A 15,891-nucleotide genomic window follows, 5' to 3' on the forward strand; every position below is an offset into this window, starting at 1 on the left:
ATGTCTCCTATATGCAGTCTTAGCAAGCCTCACAAGGCAGCATGTAAGTGATGTTCCAAACAATCGAACCACATGCTGGAGGCCATCATGTAGTGTAAACCTTCCATAAGTTCGACAATCTGAGCCTCCTTTTATGCTCAGTATCAATTCAGCTCCCTCCACATGTTCATCAGTGCCTGTTCTAAAACCCTTCTTGGCTGCCAATAAGAAACACATGCCACTTGTAGGCCGTGCACAATCTAAGGCCAAATTTCCTCTCCTTTGCCTTGCCCCAGCCAGGAAGCACCCTCCTAGGCATCTACAAAGGGTGCAGGTGCTTTTCTTCCTTCCCAACTATCATTCATGCTTTGTATGAAATTGAAATGCAAAGGGGAAAAAGAGACGCATGGAACTTTCACTCTAATAATTGACTGGAGAGAGAAGGCCAAGAGTTGCTGCAAAGAAGCTGCAATGTCTTCAACATGAGCCATTACAGTTGTAACAATGTGTCAAATGATTACAAGCATGAGAGTACTTTCGTCTAAAGCTTGCGGACCACTTCCCTTGGTGCAAACATCAGGAATAAGTTCATAGAAAGAAAGGAGCAACTTCCATTTTAATGAAATGCTCACTAAATAATCTGGGCTACTCACACTGCTACGAATGAAGCACAAGAGGGGGGGGGGAGATAGAGAGGGGGGGGGGAGAGAGATTTTACTCATAGCACACAATCATTAATCGTCTTATTTAACTTTGAAGTAGAAATTTTATTTAATAAAAGCATACAGTACTGATTGAAAATACAAATCACATCCGTGGAGGCATAGAGAGCCTCCTTTCAGGATCCGAAAAATCTTCCCACACAATCAAATCAAGATGGGAGTATTTTGCTTGCAGAAAGACTGCTGGCAAATCAGCCTGCCATGCATGGGCAAACCTTACCAATACATCATTGCCCTTTTTTTGTTGCATCATCAACTTCAGCCACCATATTTTTACTCGAGCGATTATATTTCATGTGGCTCTTTACAAGATGCCCTGCAGCTAGTGCAGACATAAGGGACAATTCTCCAGCGAGTACTGTTCCAGCAACAAGTCTTGCCAAGCACTGAGCATTGGCTCCTGGAGAGGCCATCTTTGAACCCTGCACTCCAAGAATGTTCAGGCAGGCAGACTGCGATGCTAGCTGAGTACCACCACCAATCGTTCCAACCTGCAGAGAAGACAGCCATAAATAAATCCTCGTTTGTAGGTTTCTATGCATACTGGACCAGCCTTGAAGATACATGCAAACAAGAAACACTCACCTCTATCGATGGCATCGTTACAGAGACGTGTAAATCACGCCCACCATTTGTTGCTTCCATCATTGTTATACAATGAGAACTCTCAACATTCTGGGCTGGATCTTGGCCTGTTGCAATGAATACAGCAGTAACAATATTGGCAGCATGTGCATTAAAACCCCCAAGAGCACCAGCCAAGGCAGAGCCTGCAAGGTTCTTCAGCATGTTGAGTTCCACAAGTGCGGGCACTGTCGTCTTCAAGACTTTCCTCACAACCTCCTCTTTGATAACTGCCTCACAGACGACAGACTTGCCACGTCCCTGAATCCAGTTGACCGCAGTGGCTTTCTTATCTGCACAAAAATTGCCTGCAGTACACAACACTTCAGAATAAGTACAACTCTCTTGGACAGAGAAAGAATGCCCATGTTTCAGAATAGGTACAACTCTCTTGGACAGAGAAAGAATGCCCATGTATATATTGCATCTGTGAGACCCATGGAGCCATTGGTTTGTTGGTGCATACCTGAAATGCTTACAATCTCCATGTCAGGGAAGTCATGCTGAAGGTATTCAAGAACGTTCTGAACGCCCTTTGAGACCATATTCATTCCCATTGCATCTCCAGTAGAACAAGTAAATCGCAAATATAAATTTCGGCCTGCTAGAGCACATTGAATGCCTTGAAGCCTTGCAAATCTGCTAGATCTGTTTTACATGGTCCGATGTACTGTTGGTCATGCATGTGATTGCCACTGTTATGCTGCAAGATATCACTCATATTGAGATTATTCAAATGCATAATTAAAATACCTGTTGAACACAACGGAGAGCATCTCAAGATTGTTTGGATCTTCAACATAAAATTTCAACTCGGCTGAACGCTGGGCTTCTACAAAGCGTACTACTGGAGCCCTTGTCATTCCATCTCTCAGGATGATGCTTGATGCCCCCCCTGACAAATGAATGGCCTTGCATCCTCGGTTCGTGCTTGCAACAAGACAACCTTCAGTAGTAGCCATAGGGATCATGTGTTCAAAGCCATCAATCAAGAGTGGCCCTGCCACACCGACTGGAATTTGCACATACCCAATCACCATTTCACAGCACTGTCCTAGGACTGAAGCGTAATCAAATCCCTCCAACGGGAGAGATTCGAGGGACCTATTAGTCATCAGCTCTACTGCTCGTCTGCGTATGAAAGCAGCTCTTTTGCAGTCTCCAAGATCTGCTTCTAGGGAGTGGGAGGGCACTGCGCCGTTACTAACTGCATTCGCAATTTCTTCGTCGCTCTTGTCCTTCACGGCTTGGCCTTTCAACTGCACTGGAGGTCTGGCAAGTGTGACCGGAGTTGGCTTTGGCAGAACACAATTTCCCACCACGTCCTCCCTTTCGTCTTCAAAAGCCCAAGGCCCATCGCTGCTTTTACTTATGTAGTTTTGAACGTAGGCGATGCCAAAAAAGCCCAATAGATAGATACAGGACGCGATTTGTGCAACCACCGCGATCATCTCTTCAAAAGTGAGAAAATGTAGGGGCGTGAAAGCCTTTTTCTTCTCCCCCCACCTTCGTAGCAGATAGTAAGAAGCAGCGCAAAACAGCACAAAGAACACTTTATTGGTGAGACCAACAGGCAAGGGCAGGGCGTCTGAAGCAAGCAGTTTTGGGCTCTGGCTGCGTCTGCTCTGCGTGTGGCGGGCATTCTCGAGGTGAGAACAATCAATCCACTCTGAACTCATTGTATGGTTTCAGGGAAGGGCTGACTGGTTGTGGGTGATGGGTGATGCGATTCCTGAATAGCAAGTCGAGTGCACTGGAGGCAAGACGGGCAAAATGCAGATTGCAGAGGATGATGACCGAACAAGTGCATGCAGCAGCCGGCAAGCGTTAGGTGTTGCGAGTTATGGTGGCGTGTGGACAGGACGATGCGTCGAGCTCCTGACTGCCGTTTCAAATGTGCAGAGAGACCACGCCAGACCCGCTCCGACTGTCTAGGACAGTAAAAGAAATGCAAACTCTGCGAGTTTTTTATGCTCCCGTCGCCAACCACGCGACCTCTTCGTCCTCCGAGGTCGCTCCCGCAACGAATAGTATTACTTCGCGACAATCCAGGCAGTCACCAATCTCCTCCTCAAATATTCTGCGATCTGTCGCACGCTGTCTGTCCGCTCTGGATGCTCTCTCGGTCTCTGCACTCTCTCTCTCTCTCTCACTCGCAAAATCTTCTCCTCCCTCGCTCTTCAATCTATGCAGCCCTCCGTCCCTTTCTCTCCTAACAATGGCACTCAGATTCTCTCTCCACGCACTTCTATCAACCCTGTTCTTCACTGTTTCTCTCCCCTAGAAAACCACCGTTTCTCTCCCCACAACAACCCAAGAAAAACCACCCGCTTCTTCTCCCTAGGAAAACCACGCGGATTAGCAGGACTACGCACAGAAAAACGTGCGCGGGGCACGCAAAAAAGGCCACGACGTGGGATGGCGCAGAGGACGCCGAAGGGGAGGGGATGGGGAGAGGGAGGAGAATGGAGTGTGAAGGGAGAGGAGGATGGGAGCAAAAGATGGCGGACCGGAAGCGAAGAAGAAGAGGTGCTGTGTGTGAGAGTGTGTGTCTGTGTTTTGAGTGTTTGTGGTGCTTGTTTATATAAGCCATACAAGGCGAAAAGAGAAAGAGTTCCCCATTTACAAGGTTTTCTCCTTTCATCTCACTTTTGCATGGGCGCCAAGCACCTTCCATAGACACTAAAACTTGTCACCTTTGCACATGGCTACCCCAAGCCATCCCTCAGTGTGCCAATGGGCCTCCCATTGATCTCCTCTTGCCACATCAACATCAATCGACCTCCTCCTTCCCCCACCGACCCCCCTACACCAATCCTAGCCTTGAGTTTCTCCTGACCATGCAAATCCCTCCCCCACAGATCCCCCTCCATTGATGCTAGCTTTGAGTTTCTCCCGTGCGGATCCCTCCCGCCTTTTTTGTGCTTCTAATGCACTCCCTAGTCATTGTCTCATACATCTCCATCCCAACACATCGTTTTCTCCCTTCCACAACGTGCGTTGCCAATACTACACTCCATGTCACGATCATTACAACACTATTATATAAAAATGATGACAACACTATTATATAAAAATAATGTGGAAAGTACTATATGAAACACTAGTGGTCGCAAAGACAAGTAAAGACTTACATTCTAATGACCAATGTCCCCTCATGCTCAATAGGAATTGATAGGCATCCCACTGTAGGGCTCACACTATGTAGGGGACTTCTCAAGTAGTACCCTCCCCCCTTGACAATTAGGCACAACACCTCAGTACCTCATGTGCATGTGCACATTTCTGACTTCGTACAAATACAAAAGCCCACCAACTTCTTCCCATCACATGCCAAAAAATGTTGTCATCCATTGCCAACATCAACTTTACAAAGGAGAAAAACATTGAGTAGCAAAATGCACAGAGACCTTCTCTTAGTACCCTCCCCCCTTGACTATTCACATTCAACACCTCATCAATCTATGTTCCTCAAGTGCATTTGCACAATTGTAAAAATACAAAACTACACCGACCATTCTTTATTCCTCTTCCCATCAGCTGCTAAAAATGATGCCATCAATTACCAACCCTCAACATTACAAAGTAGCAAAATGCACAGGGACCTTCTAGAAGTTAGTACCTCCCCCCTTGACTATTCACACACACCACCTCCTCAATCTACGTGCCTCAAGTGCATTTGTGCCCTTGTAAGTCCATACAAAATACAAACCTCACCAACCGTGCTTTGATAACTCTTCTTCCCATTGCCTGCTAAAAATGACACCATCCATTGCCAATGTTAACATTTACAAAGTAGCATAGCCTTGAGCACACTAGCAAATTTGTATAGGGGATGTCCCCACTTGACAATTACACAACACCTCATCACTCTATGCACCCTCTCAACTCCATAAAATATACAAAACCTCACTGACCATGCCTCACCACCTATAAAAAATGACACATTCACCTCTTGTCCCATGCGAATTTCGAACGCTCTCTTTAATACCATGAAGGTCACATACACATCAACACAAACATCTACCAAGTGTGCCCTACATGCTCCGAAATGCTTGCATGTAGGCGAACACTCCAAGGTACCCCTCATCTTAATGTCCTCTAGTGCTTTACCCTTGAAAAAGGATAAATTACCAACTAAGTGACAATAATAAACAATAAAAAGTAAACAGAATTCCTATATAGTTATCGCATAAGCCAATGTGGAGGCATTGGGGCTTTTAAAAATTAAGAGTCCATCACCAGTTTGATGTGCCTCTTGCATAGCAAATTTATGGGCAATCATAAACTTTATGGGCCATCCTTTGTCTAGCTTCTACCTTCATACCCTTGAGTCCATTTTTAGGCCTCACAAAGTGCACTCAACCTCCTCCTCATTCACCATCAATTAGTCCCATATTCCCAAGCCTCCTCCCCCTTTTAGGTATGCAACACACCATTCATTACTACCTTGCATCATTTCATATTGTATAACAATTTCTAGTGCAACACACTACACGTATCAAAGGTGACAAGTAATGACTTTTCTCTACACTCCAAACTCTCATTGCCAACATATTTCACTTTCAATGATACAGGAAATAAATATCGACTACACCCCTCAACCTATCTCTATCGCTTGTACCACAACTCGTAAGAAACATAGATACATAATAATTTTTAACTCAACAAATTATACACATGTCTACACCAAAACATGACATTTGATGCAAATATATGTAAGACATATCCTTTATACAAGTCTACCTTTATCACGACAAAGGTACCAAAACATGACATTTGATGCAAATATATGTAAGACATATCCTTTATACAAGTCTACCTTTATCACGACAAAGGTGCTTGTATTTTGTGATTCTCATACATTGCTTTCAATATTCAAGGATCATCATATAGATCTTGCTAGATGTGTGTCATCACCTACATCAAAATTAGCTAAAAAGTTAAAAGTCTTTGTGAATCTATGTGATTTCAAAAGGTGACTCTTTAAGCCACATTTTGTGACTAAGGAGTTCACATACTTATACAAATATATACCACAAAAATAGTACACATGAACATAAAAACAAAAATGCTACTATTTAGTTGAATATTTAGAATCAAGGGATTGAGATTTTCCATAAGTCATTGCTAATAAGCATTCCAAACGTTGCAATGAAATAATTAAATTAATTAGTTGGCGATTCTAAATTGTATTGCTTTCTTTCATCTAGCTTTCAAATGTGACTACCTTTTTATTCAAATATAGGGATACTTCCTCTAGACTACAATGCATCACTAACCTTAGATAACTTCTTAAAACCAAGGACTTCTATTCATTTTATCTCACATATGTTGCACCCATCATTTGAAAATGTGGGTCTAGTGCCCATCTAATACCCTTTGCTTCACATGCATACACAATCCGACAAGCCATGCCTCTCCATTCTATGGTACTTTAGATTTTCAAGAATATATTTTCTAATTGGTGAGCTACTGCATTGAGATGTAACATGCCTTGTCTTAAATTGTTTAGATTTAAAAAATATATATATTTTTTCACTAGTTTTCTCAGTTATTTTTTTGAACTATTCTTTCCAATATTAGGAATCCCAATTCTTCTCCCATGAATTGAGGCATAGAATTTTGACTAACCCAAAATTAGGTAAGAACTAGTTACATAACTCTTTAGATCCCATGACCCTTGATGATGCATTATTCTAAAAACTCAAAAATAAGGAGCATGATAATGCACATGATTATTTGAATAAAAGACGTGTTCTAGATGCATCTAAAGATAGAGCTTTCATGTAGTAAAACAGAATGAGAGAGAACACTATTACAAACATGTCAAAATTGCCATCCTCAAGCAATAATATAAGAACAAGGAGTGAGCCATAACTGATGGACATAAATTTATGACTTAGAGACTACTTGCATGTACTCTCTAGGATACTTATGATGAAGTAATCAAATGATCCCATTCCACTAATAAAAATTGCATTGTAGGTAGCAAGAAGGAGTGTCCATCAATACTTTAAGTGATCCCATTCCACTGATAAAAAATACATGGTAGGCAACAAGGAGTGAACCATACTTGATGGACATGATTTTAATCATTCAAGACTAGTTTCATGTACTCTCCAAAATACTTACGAGGGAATAATAAAATGATCCCATTAAGTGCAATAAATTACGATTGAATTCCATTGATAAAAAATGAAGTGTAGGCCTATCACAATCCATCCAATAAGCAAAAGACTCTACTCACTCTAAGAATTAACAAGCTCCTTAGCCATAGGTTTTCAATGGAATTTTTTCATTTAATTATTCATCTTCAAATAATACCTTGAGTTATACCAAAATTAGAATCCAATTTATAATAATTCTTTATAGTACAAACACATGTACAACATAGAGGTCTCCACTAATTAGGGAAGGACACTACAACATCATGTAGTGTGACTCAATAATATTTTGCCACAATGGACTAAATCAAAGTAACAGCCATCCTCTAGTACCAAAAACAAAAGCTACATAAGGAAGGAATGGAGGTGGACCCTAGAGGGAAGGAGCTTCCCCTCAACTTGGCCTCTGCCACCAAGTCTAGCGAACTTCTATACCTGAGAATGAGGTGACTCCTATGACTAGATTGCATGAAGAGCTACATGATGTAACTCACATTCACGTCAATTTTGCCCCCTCGACTTTGCATGATGAAGGTGATTTCCATATTCCTAGCTACACTTGAAGCAAGGAGCTTTCTCACAGCTGACTTCCCTCCTCTCCTTGGCCAGAAAGATAGTCTTCATGCATGGAGACTAGCAGTTGACTGAGAGACGCAAAGCAGGATGTGACCGAGCTAGACCCAGGAGCCAAGTTGCATGAGACTCTTTCAGAGGGAATGAAGATAAGGGTCCAAGGCCCTTTTACTCAGGTATTAAACAAGAGTTTAAGGGAGGGGTCCACCCCCCCTTCACATGGCGCTCTCAGTCACCACTAGTAAAAAGACTCGAGCGGCTTCACAGGCAGCAGAGGATATTGTCCTTCCCCCCTCAGTGTAGGTGACCACAATGGAGGTGCAAAAAACATGCATGGAGGAAGTGAAGCAAGCTTCAACTCAACAAGCCCCAATACCAGAGACGACGCAGGAAAGAGAAGCACTGAGAAGAATCTTAAAGCCCAAGAGGTTGTTAAAAGCTAGGCAAAAGTGCAATTTCCACAGGATTCCATTGCCCTTGGATGACAGCTATCCTTATCTATTCTAGTTTGTGGCTCAGTTAGTATGCCACCTTAGTTAGTTGAGTTTGGTTTGAGACCCACATATAGGGTTCTTCTATTTCTTTGTACTAGAGTTCTTTTGGCTTTCACAACTAAGAAGAGGAAAACTGTTTTCAGCCTCCACCTTTGTGTGTATTCCCCCATTGTGCATGTGAAAAAGCCGCAAGTGAGACTCCTTCCCTCTCTCCCACTATCTTCACATGGTATCAGAGCCTTGTTCGTGGTAAGGAGCTCAAGAAAGCAAACCAAGTTCGTAGTGTCCTGGTAAGAGGACTAGTGTTGCTTTCCTTTTTCGAGTTTGGGAGCAAATCTCTGCAGGTAGCATAGCCAAAAGTGCAAGAGTGCACTGTCTCAGATTGTGATGCCCTTCGCGGTGTGGCGAGAGCACAGTATATGCTGCGGGAATAGGGCAAAGCCCTTGGTGACTTTATTTTTCTGATTCGAGGCCATTTCGGGGCCCGTTTTGAAGGCGGAAGTTCTTCGCAGGCACTCAGAAAAAGGCCCTGTTTTTGCTGTGCGACCACTGTGCGGCTAGTCGGTGAAAAGTTGCCGTAGAAATTGCATCGTATGCCTGTGTGCAGAGATATTGGGAGTTGCAGAATCATGCTTGTTGCCTGTTGATGCAAAATCGTCACAAGGAAGTGACTGTGTGGTGAAATACCACTTTCGTCAGTTTTGCAGATCTGCCCGTGTGAGGCAAAAGCTGTGTTTTTTTGCAGTGAGAATATTTTGCAGTGCTCTGTAATGGCATCTGACTCTCTTTCACAGATTGTCACTGAAAAGCTTGACAAGAACAACTTCCAGGCATGGAAGTTTAGAATGACGAATTTCCTTATGGGAAAAGGCTATTGGGAGTTCATTACAGGAAATGAAGAAGAACCTGTTCTTCCTAATGTTCCCAGTCAACAGGAAATGCAGGCATTTAAAGGATGGCATGAGAGAGCCAGGAAAGTTACGTACTAGCTGTCTATCAGTATTTCGGACTCCATGATTGTGCATATTTAGGATGCAAGTACGCCAAAGGAGGCATGGGATACTTTGGCAAAAATGTACAGCACAAATACGCAAGCCAGGAAAATGCAGCTCAAACAAGAGTTGCACAATGTGCAGAGAAAATTTGAGCATAAATGACTACCACATGAAAGTGAAGAAAATTGCAAATGCACTTGCTTCCATTGGGTTGCCAGTGGAAGATGATGATCTAGTTTCTGTGACCTTGAATGGTCTAGGAAAGGATTATGCACAGTTCTGGACATCCATTGCCGTCCGTGAAAAATTTCTTGATTTTGAAGAGTTGTTTGCTCTTCTAATTTCTGAAGAGCAGAGAAATGGGGGTGCATCTTCTTCAGCAGGAACTTCAAAAGAAACTATCTTCTACTCAAATGCTGGCAAAGGTAGAGGCAGAGGTAGAGGAAGTCGATCTGCAGGCCGTGGTAGAAATCAGAATATGCAGCAAACTCAAGAAAACTAGTCCTATGCAGGAGAACGTGGTAACTCTAGAGGCAGGGGGAGCCAAAGAGGCCGTGGTGGATGGCAGAGAGGCCAAAATCCAAATAGCAATGTTGAATGCTACTATTGTGGCAAAATGGGTCATATGGCTAAGGACTGCTATAAAAAGCAGAATGACATTATGAATGGAAAATTGCAGCAAGGCAATTATGCATCTTCTAGTAGGTAGGGTGATGACAGAAATGAGCATCTATTTATGGTGTAGCATATGACCAATTCTGTGACAAGTGCAGAAGAACAAAATGATGTGTGGTATGTTGACTCAGGTGCGTCAAACCACATGACAGGTCATGCAGAATTGATGCAAGATGCAAGGAAAATGGAAAAGCCAGGATTTGTTGAGACTGGTGATGATACTGCACATCCTATTGTGCAGATTGGTAAAATTCCTTTGTCTATGCAGGATAGGAAAAAGAAATACCTGTCCGATGTATTTCATGTCCTGAACATCACCAAGAACCTGGTTTCTGTTGGTCAAATGGTTGAGCAGGGCTTGCAGGTTAGATTTAATCCTCATGGATGCTTTGTTGAGGATATGAAAAATAACGGTCGCTTGATAGCAAAAGGAAAGAAGAAGGGCAGGATGTTTACATTGGATGCGGACATGCCTGAATTGAGTGCAGCAATGTTTGCACATGGGACCAATGTAGTTGCAGATATTGATATTTGGCACAAACGCATTGGTCATTTTAATATACAGCGACTTAAATCAATGCAAGCCCAAAATATTGTTACAGGATTGCCTAAATTCAAGGTTGCAGAAATGCACAAGGTTTGTGAAGCCTGTCAATTTGGGAAACAGGCAAGGAAACCTTTTCCTAGGCATGTTCAAGAGAGTAAAAAGCCATTGGAATTAATCCACTCTGATGTGTGGACTACTAAAGCTGCATCTATTGGAGGCTGTCACTATTTTGTCACATTTATTGATGACTTTAGTAGAAAACTTTGGGTGTATTTTATGAAAAAGAAAAGTGAAGTGTTTGGGCACTTCAAAGCTTTTAAAGCTATGGTTGAAAAAGAAACAGGCCTGCAAATAAAATGCCTAAGGTCAGATGGAGGGGGAGAGTACCTCTCAAATGAGTTTGCAAGGTTCCTGCAGGAGCATGGCATAAAGCAGCAATATTCATGCAGTCATACCCCACAGCAAAATGGAATTGCAGAAAGGAAAAACGGGCATATTGGAGAGGTATCTCGGGCCATGCTAAATGAAAAAGATCTACCAGATTATTATTGGGCTGAAGCAGTTGCTATAGCAGTTTATATAATGAACAGGACTCCCACTACAGCAATACATGGCATGATGCCAGAGGAGATGTATACTGGTAGGAAACCAGACATTTCTCATTTGAAAATTTTTAGTTGCATTGCCTATGTTCATGTGCTAGATAAGTTGAGGTCCAAGTTGGATCCAAAGGCTAAGAAGTGCGTCTTTATTGGTTATTCTCTGCAGCAGAAAGGGTATAGATGCTATAACCCTTCTACACGTAAGTTCACAGTGAGCAGAGATATTTTTGATGAGATGAGCAGCTGGTATAAACCAGTAAATGTGATGATTGATGTAGATGCACAAAATGGTAATGCTGCACAAAATTCACAGCAGCAATCACAAAATATCAGTGGACCTACAGTGTCCTCTAGCAGTGGTTCGCATACTTCGCCATGGACAGGTAGATTGAGATCAGGAGAATCTCCTCAAAGCAATGCAGATAGTGGTACGCAGGTATCACAAAAAGGAAAAGAGAAGGTAGATCAGCCCATGTTTGATGTGAATGCAGGTCACTCTTATGTGGATGGTGAATCCAGTGGCTCAGAGCAGAGCATTGATGATGAGTTGGGTATTTCTTCTGTTGTTACACTTGGAGTAAGGAAGACCAGGGATGTTTTGAGAGCACCTGGAAGTGAGCCTATTTTGCGCAGGTCTACCAGGGTTAGGTATTCTGTGGATAGGCTGAAATATGATGGATTTACAGCCATTCACTATGCCTATATGGTCAAAGTGATACAGGAACCAGAACCCACTTCTTTTGAGCAAGCCATGGGAAATGAAAAATGGGAGAAAGCCATGGATGAAGAAATGGATGCCTTGGATGCAAATGCTACATGGGAATTGGTGCCTTTGCCTAAAGACAAGAATGCAATTGGCTGTAAGTGGGTTTATAAGATCAAGCACAATGCAGATGGTTCTGTGAATAGATACAAGGCAAGATTAGTTGTCAAGGGGTATGCACAGATATATGGCATTGATTATGAAGAAACTTTCAGCCCGGTTGCAAGGATGGCAACCGTAAGAGCAGCCATTGCTATGGCCGCATCAAAGGGATGGTCTTTACATCAGATGGATGTAAAGAATGCCTTCTTACATGGTGATATGCAAGAAGAGGTCTTTATGGAGTAGCCAGTAGGTTATGTTCATGCTATTCATCCTGAGTTTGTTTACAGGTTGAAGAAAGCCTTGTATGGCTTGAAGCAAGCACCTAGAGCATCTTGTCACTATTGGTTTTCAGATTTCCAAGGCAGATTTCTCACTCTATGTGAGAAAAATAGAGAAGGGTATTATAAGATAGGACAGTATCTTGTCACTATTGGTTTTCATATTTCCAAGGCAGATTTCTCACTCTATGTGAGAAAAACAGAGAAGGGTATTATGCTGCTTGTCATTTATGTTGATGATTTGATCATCACAGGTGATAGTGATGAAGACATCCTTCATGTGAAAATGCTATTGAAGCAGAAGTTTGAGATGAAGGATTTGGGAGAGCTGCATTATTTCTTGGGCATTGAGGTGATTAGATCACCAAGTGGGATACAGCTCTTGCAGAGGCAGTATGGACTGGACATGCTATCCAAATATGGGATGACAGGCTGTAAGCCTATTTCAGTTCCTTTGGAGCAGAATGTGAAGCTGAGCGCAGATGCAGGTGAGCTTTTGGAAGACCCTACTATGTACAGATGCATAGTAGGAAGTTTGATTTATATGACCATTACCAGGCCAGATCTAAGCTATGCTGTTGGATTGGTAAGTCAGTTTATGCAAGCTCCAAGGAAACCTTATTTGGATGCGGCTAGACGCATTCTCAGGTATGTGAAGTCCACATTATAGTATGGACTATTTTATGAGACTGGGGTTCAGATACAGTTGCATGGATACACTGATGCTGATTGGGCTGGTAGTATTTCTGATAGACGATCTACCAGTGGATATGTGTTCTCTTTTGGGAGTGCTGCAGTCACTTGGAGCAGCAAGAAACAGCCTACAATTGCCTTGTCGAGCACAGAGGCTGAGTACAGGGGTGCAGCAATGGCTACATGTGAGGTAGCTTGGTTGCATAAGCTACTCTATGATATGCATCAGTCTACAGATGGGCTAGTTGTCATTTATTGTGACAACATGAGCAGTATACACTTGGCAAAGAACCCAGTCTTTCATGCTAGAACAAAGCACATTGAGGTGCATTATCACTATGTGCAGGAGAAAGTGTTACTAGGTCTTATTGATCTAGTTTATGTTAGCACAGAGGATCAGGTAGCTGACATCTTCACGAAGGCATTGGGCGCAAAGAAGCTGCGCAAGTTCAGAGACCTGCTTGGTGTGTAGGAATTGGGATTGAGCTCGAGGGGGAGTGTTGAGATATCGAGCTCCACTTGCGATATGCCAGGGTGACTGTTGTGCATTTATGTCACCGACTTGTTAGCTAGAGATGCGGTTGGTACACCGCCCACGAATAATAGCTGGATGACAGCTATCCTTATCTATTCTAGTTTGTGGCTCACTTAGTATGCCACCTTAGTTAGTTGAGTTTGGTTTGAGACCCACATATAGGGTTCTTCTATTTCTTTGTACTAGAGTTCTTTTGGCTTTCACAACTAAGAAGAGGAAAACTGTTTTTAGCCTCCACCTTTTGTGTATTGGGTATGTGCAAATTCCAGTCGGTGTGGCAGGGCCACTCTTGATTGATGGCTTTGAACACATGATCCCTATGGCTACTACTGAAGGTTGTCTTGTTGCAAGCACGAACCGAGGATGCAAGGCCATTCATTTGTCAGGGGGGGCATCAAGCATCATCCTGAGAGATGGAATGACAAGGGCTCCAGTAGTACGCTTTGTAGAAGCCCAGCGTTCAGCCGAGTTGAAATTTTATGTTGAAGATCCAAACAATCTTGAGATGCTCTCCGTTGTGTTCAACAGGTATTTTAATTATGCATTTGAATAATCTCAATATGAGTGATATCTTGCAGCATAACAGTGGCAATCACATGCATGACCAACAGTACATCGGACCATGTAAAACAGATCTAGCAGATTTGCAAGGCTTCAAGGCATTCAATGTGCTCTAGCAGGCCGAAATTTATATTTGCGATTTACTTGTTCTACTGGAGATGCAATGGGAATGAATATGGTCTCAAAGGGCGTTCAGAACGTTCTTGAATACCTTCAGCATGACTTCCCTGACATGGAGATTGTAAGCATTTCAGGTATGCACCAACAAACCAATGGCTCCATGGGTCTCACAGATGCAATATATACATGGGCATTCTTTCTCTGTCCAAGAGAGTTGTACCTATTCTGAAACATGGGCATTCTTTCTCTGTCCAAGAGAGTTGTACTTATTCTGAAGTGTTGTGTACTGCAGGCAATTTTTGTGCAGATAAGAAAGCCACTGCGGTCAACTGGATTCAGGGACGTGGCAAGTCTGTCGTCTGTGAGGCAGTTATCAAAGAGGAGGTTGTGAGGAAAGTCTTGAAGATGACAGTGCCCGCACTTGTGGAACTCAACATGCTGAAGAACCTTGCAGGCTCTGCCTTGGCTGGTGCTCTTGGGGGTTTTAATGCACATGCTGCCAATATTGTTACTGCTGTATTCATTGCAACAGGCCAAGATCCAGCCCAGAATGTTGAGAGTTCTCATTGTATAACAATGATGGAAGCAACAAATGGTGGGTGTGATTTACACGTCTCTGTAACGATGCCATCGATAGAGGTGAGTGTTTCTTGTTTGCATGTATCTTCAAGGCTGGTATGCATAGAAACCTACAAACGAGGATTTATTTATGGCTGTCTTCTCTGCAGGTTGGAACGATTGGTGGTGGTACTCAGCTAGCATCGCAGTCTGCCTGCCTGAACATTCTTGGAGTGCAGGGTTCAAAGATGGCCTCTCCAGGAGCCAATGCTCAGTGCTTGGCAAGACTTGTTGCTGGAACAGTACTCGCTGGAGAATTGTCCCTTATGTCTGCACTAGCTGCAGGGCATCTTGTAAAGAGCCACATGAAATATAATCGCTCGAGTAAAAATATGGTGGCTGAAGTTGATGATGCAACAAAAAAAGGGCAATGATGTATTGGTAAGGTTTGCCCATGCATGGCAGGCTGATTTGCCAGCAGTCTTTCTGCAAGCAAAATACTCCCATCTTGATTTGATTGTGTGGGAAGATTTTTCGGATCCTGAAAGGAGGCTCTCTATGCCTCCACAGATGTGGTTTGTATTTTCAATCAGTACTATATGCTTTTATTAAATAAAATTTCTACTTCAAAGTTGAATAAGACGATTAATGATTGTGTGCTATGAGTAAAATCTCTCTCCCCCCCCCCTCTCTATCTCCCCCCCCCCTCTTGTGCTTCATTCGTAGCAGTGTGAGTAGCCCAGATTATTTAGTGAGCATTTCATTAAAATGGAAGTTGCTCCTTTCTTTCTATGAACTTATTCCTGATGTTTGCACCAAGGGAAGTGGTCCGCAAGCTTTAGACGAAAGTACTCTCATGCTTGTAATCATTTGACACATTGTTACAACTGTAATGGCTCA

General features: G+C 42.8%; 2 protein-coding genes across 2 annotated transcripts; one reads left to right on the forward strand and one right to left on the reverse strand.

Moving 5' to 3' along the window:
- Positions 1-725: 725 nt before the first annotated feature.
- On the reverse strand, positions 726-3,862 carry LOC147896717 (3-hydroxy-3-methylglutaryl coenzyme A reductase 1-like). The gene is made up of 4 exons (XM_087381520.1): positions 2,079-3,862; positions 1,792-1,973; positions 1,287-1,633; positions 726-1,192 (listed from the first exon to the last, which is right to left on the reverse strand). The coding sequence occupies exons 1-4, from the start codon at positions 3,002-3,004 to the stop codon at positions 929-931; spliced, it is 1,719 nt and encodes a 572-aa protein (XP_087237646.1). The 5' UTR covers positions 3,005-3,862; the 3' UTR covers positions 726-928.
- Positions 3,863-14,021: 10,159 nt separating this feature from the next.
- LOC147896718 (3-hydroxy-3-methylglutaryl coenzyme A reductase 1-like) lies at positions 14,022-15,570 on the forward strand. Its single transcript, XM_087381315.1, has 4 exons — positions 14,022-14,280; positions 14,386-14,567; positions 14,726-15,072; positions 15,162-15,570. The coding sequence occupies exons 1-4, from the start codon at positions 14,063-14,065 to the stop codon at positions 15,423-15,425; spliced, it is 1,011 nt and encodes a 336-aa protein (XP_087237441.1). The 5' UTR covers positions 14,022-14,062; the 3' UTR covers positions 15,426-15,570.
- The last annotated feature ends 321 nt before the right edge of the window (positions 15,571-15,891 follow it).

The sequence above is a fragment of the Dipteris shenzhenensis genome, chromosome 11, assembly GCF_047967505.1.
Source record: "Dipteris shenzhenensis isolate YYH24624 ecotype China chromosome 11, Dip_SZ_1.0, whole genome shotgun sequence".
Lineage (NCBI taxonomy): Eukaryota > Viridiplantae > Streptophyta > Polypodiopsida > Gleicheniales > Dipteridaceae > Dipteris > Dipteris shenzhenensis.